Source organism: Monosiga brevicollis, genomic scaffold (genome assembly GCF_000002865.3).
Source record: "Monosiga brevicollis MX1 MONBRscaffold_13 genomic scaffold, whole genome shotgun sequence".
Lineage (NCBI taxonomy): Eukaryota > Choanoflagellata > Craspedida > Salpingoecidae > Monosiga > Monosiga brevicollis.
In genome coordinates, this window is record NW_001865050.1 from 555769 (window position 1) to 557472 (window position 1704).

The 1704-nt window shown below is 57.5% G+C and overlaps 1 protein-coding gene across 1 annotated transcript in view; it reads left to right on the forward strand.

Moving 5' to 3' along the window:
- Positions 1 to 176: 176 nt before the first annotated feature.
- Positions 177 to 1704, forward strand: part of MONBRDRAFT_26218 (uncharacterized protein) — a gene marked incomplete at both ends in the record, with an annotated part of 1780 nt that continues 252 nt past the window's right edge. The window contains 2 exons of the mRNA XM_001746533.1: positions 177 to 379; positions 870 to 1651. Of these exons, the coding sequence (XP_001746585.1) occupies positions 177 to 379; positions 870 to 1651 (985 nt within the window). The remainder of the gene's footprint in view (positions 380 to 869; positions 1652 to 1704) is intronic.

Consider the following 1704-nt stretch of genomic DNA (forward strand, 5'->3'; position numbering starts at 1 on the left):
CTCTGGGCCCAGCTCTGCCCGACCTGGGCATTGACGTGACTGTGCGCACAGCCCAACCCCCGACCACCTCGCAAGCCTGCATCAAGGTGGGCGCTGCCCTTCGCCGAGCCGAAAAGGAGAAGCGCGACTACTACACCGGTTTCAACCATGGAAAAACTCTGATCGTCCCTGCGGCGATGACGACAACCGGTGGGTTCGCCTCCTCCTTTGTGGATCTGCTTGGTCAGCTCGCCCGCTGCGCCGAGGCCCGTGGTGTGTACCAGCCGGGGCTGGACGAGGCCTTTGTTCCTCGCTGGAAGGGTCGCTTTGCGGCGCTGGTCCATCAGATGAACGCTGACCACATCCAGCGCCACTTTGGCGGTGTCTGCCTGCGCTCGTCGTAGGTAGGCACCGCCTCGGGGGTCCCTCTGCGGGGATCCCTGTGTGCACCTGTCGCTCCCTTGGTGGTTCCTCGTTGTGTCTTTTGATGGCTTGACTTGTATTTTTGTTTAATTTTGCTTTAATTTTTGCTGTATTTTGTGGTAATTTTGCTAACTTTTTGTAAGGTCCTTTGTATGATGTCTTTGTCTTCTGTGGCCGGTTGTTTTCCTCAATCCGACGTTGTGTCTCGTTGGATGTGAGCGTGCCGTGGTGTTCATTGTGTCTGTGCTGTGATGGCTTATACTTGTGATGTGTGACTGCCCTTTTGGGTGTCTTGTGTTTGAAATGGCCGTATCTCTGGTTATACTTGGTCGTTTTGTACGATTTTTGTTTCTATGTGTGTGATTCTTTGAGCTTGTACCTCTTGGCATGATAGAAGCCAATGAATGTGCCTTGTTCTCTTGTGTTGTTTTGCGTGCCGTTGTGATGTTGATGTCGGGGTTGCACAGCTTTGCTTTCAGCTCTGGGGTTCAAACACCTAATTTAATACTTTTGGAGGATGCATCAAGGGCTGCCGACTTTGAGGACCACGTGCAGCGAGCTGGCTTCCAGATGGCCACGGTCAAGGACGCGGCGACCCAGCGACCAGCTGAGATCATTGCCCTCCGCTCCAAGGCGGCACTTGACGACCTGATGGCCAAGTGCGCGCTGGACCTGCAGCAGGCATATCTGGCCTCACGCGAGTGGGGCGTCAGCACTGTCTTGACCATGCGCGGGCGAGACAAGTTGCGTCGCTTGAGCGACACGACCTTTGCCATTGCGGTCGTGTCCATGATGGGTTTTGGCCTCCATGAACTCATCAACATCAAGCCGACGGACAAGTGCCCGCTCTGCAGCAGCAAGACACCCCAGCCGCGACTGACCCGCGAGCACCTGCTGACCTGCCGTCCCATCAAGCGACACAACGCCCTTCGCGACGAGATGGGCCGCCTGCTCAGGTACGCCACCCTCTCCCATGTCTGGGTGGAAAAGTCTGGCTACAACGCCAACGGTCAGAGCTGCCGCATCGACCTGCACTGCCGCAACCCCTTTCCCGGCGGTGCTCTGGGCCCAGCTCTGCCCGACCTGGGCATTGACGTGACTGTGCGCACAGCCCAACCCCCGACCACCTCGCAAGCCTGCATCAAGGTGGGCGCTGCCCTTCGCCGAGCCGAAAAGGAGAAGCGCGAGTACTACACCGGTTTCAACCATGGAAAAACTCTGATCGTCCCTGCGGCGATGACGACAACCGGTGGGTTCGCCTCCTCCTTTGTGGATCTGCTTGGTCAGCTCGCCCGCTGCGCC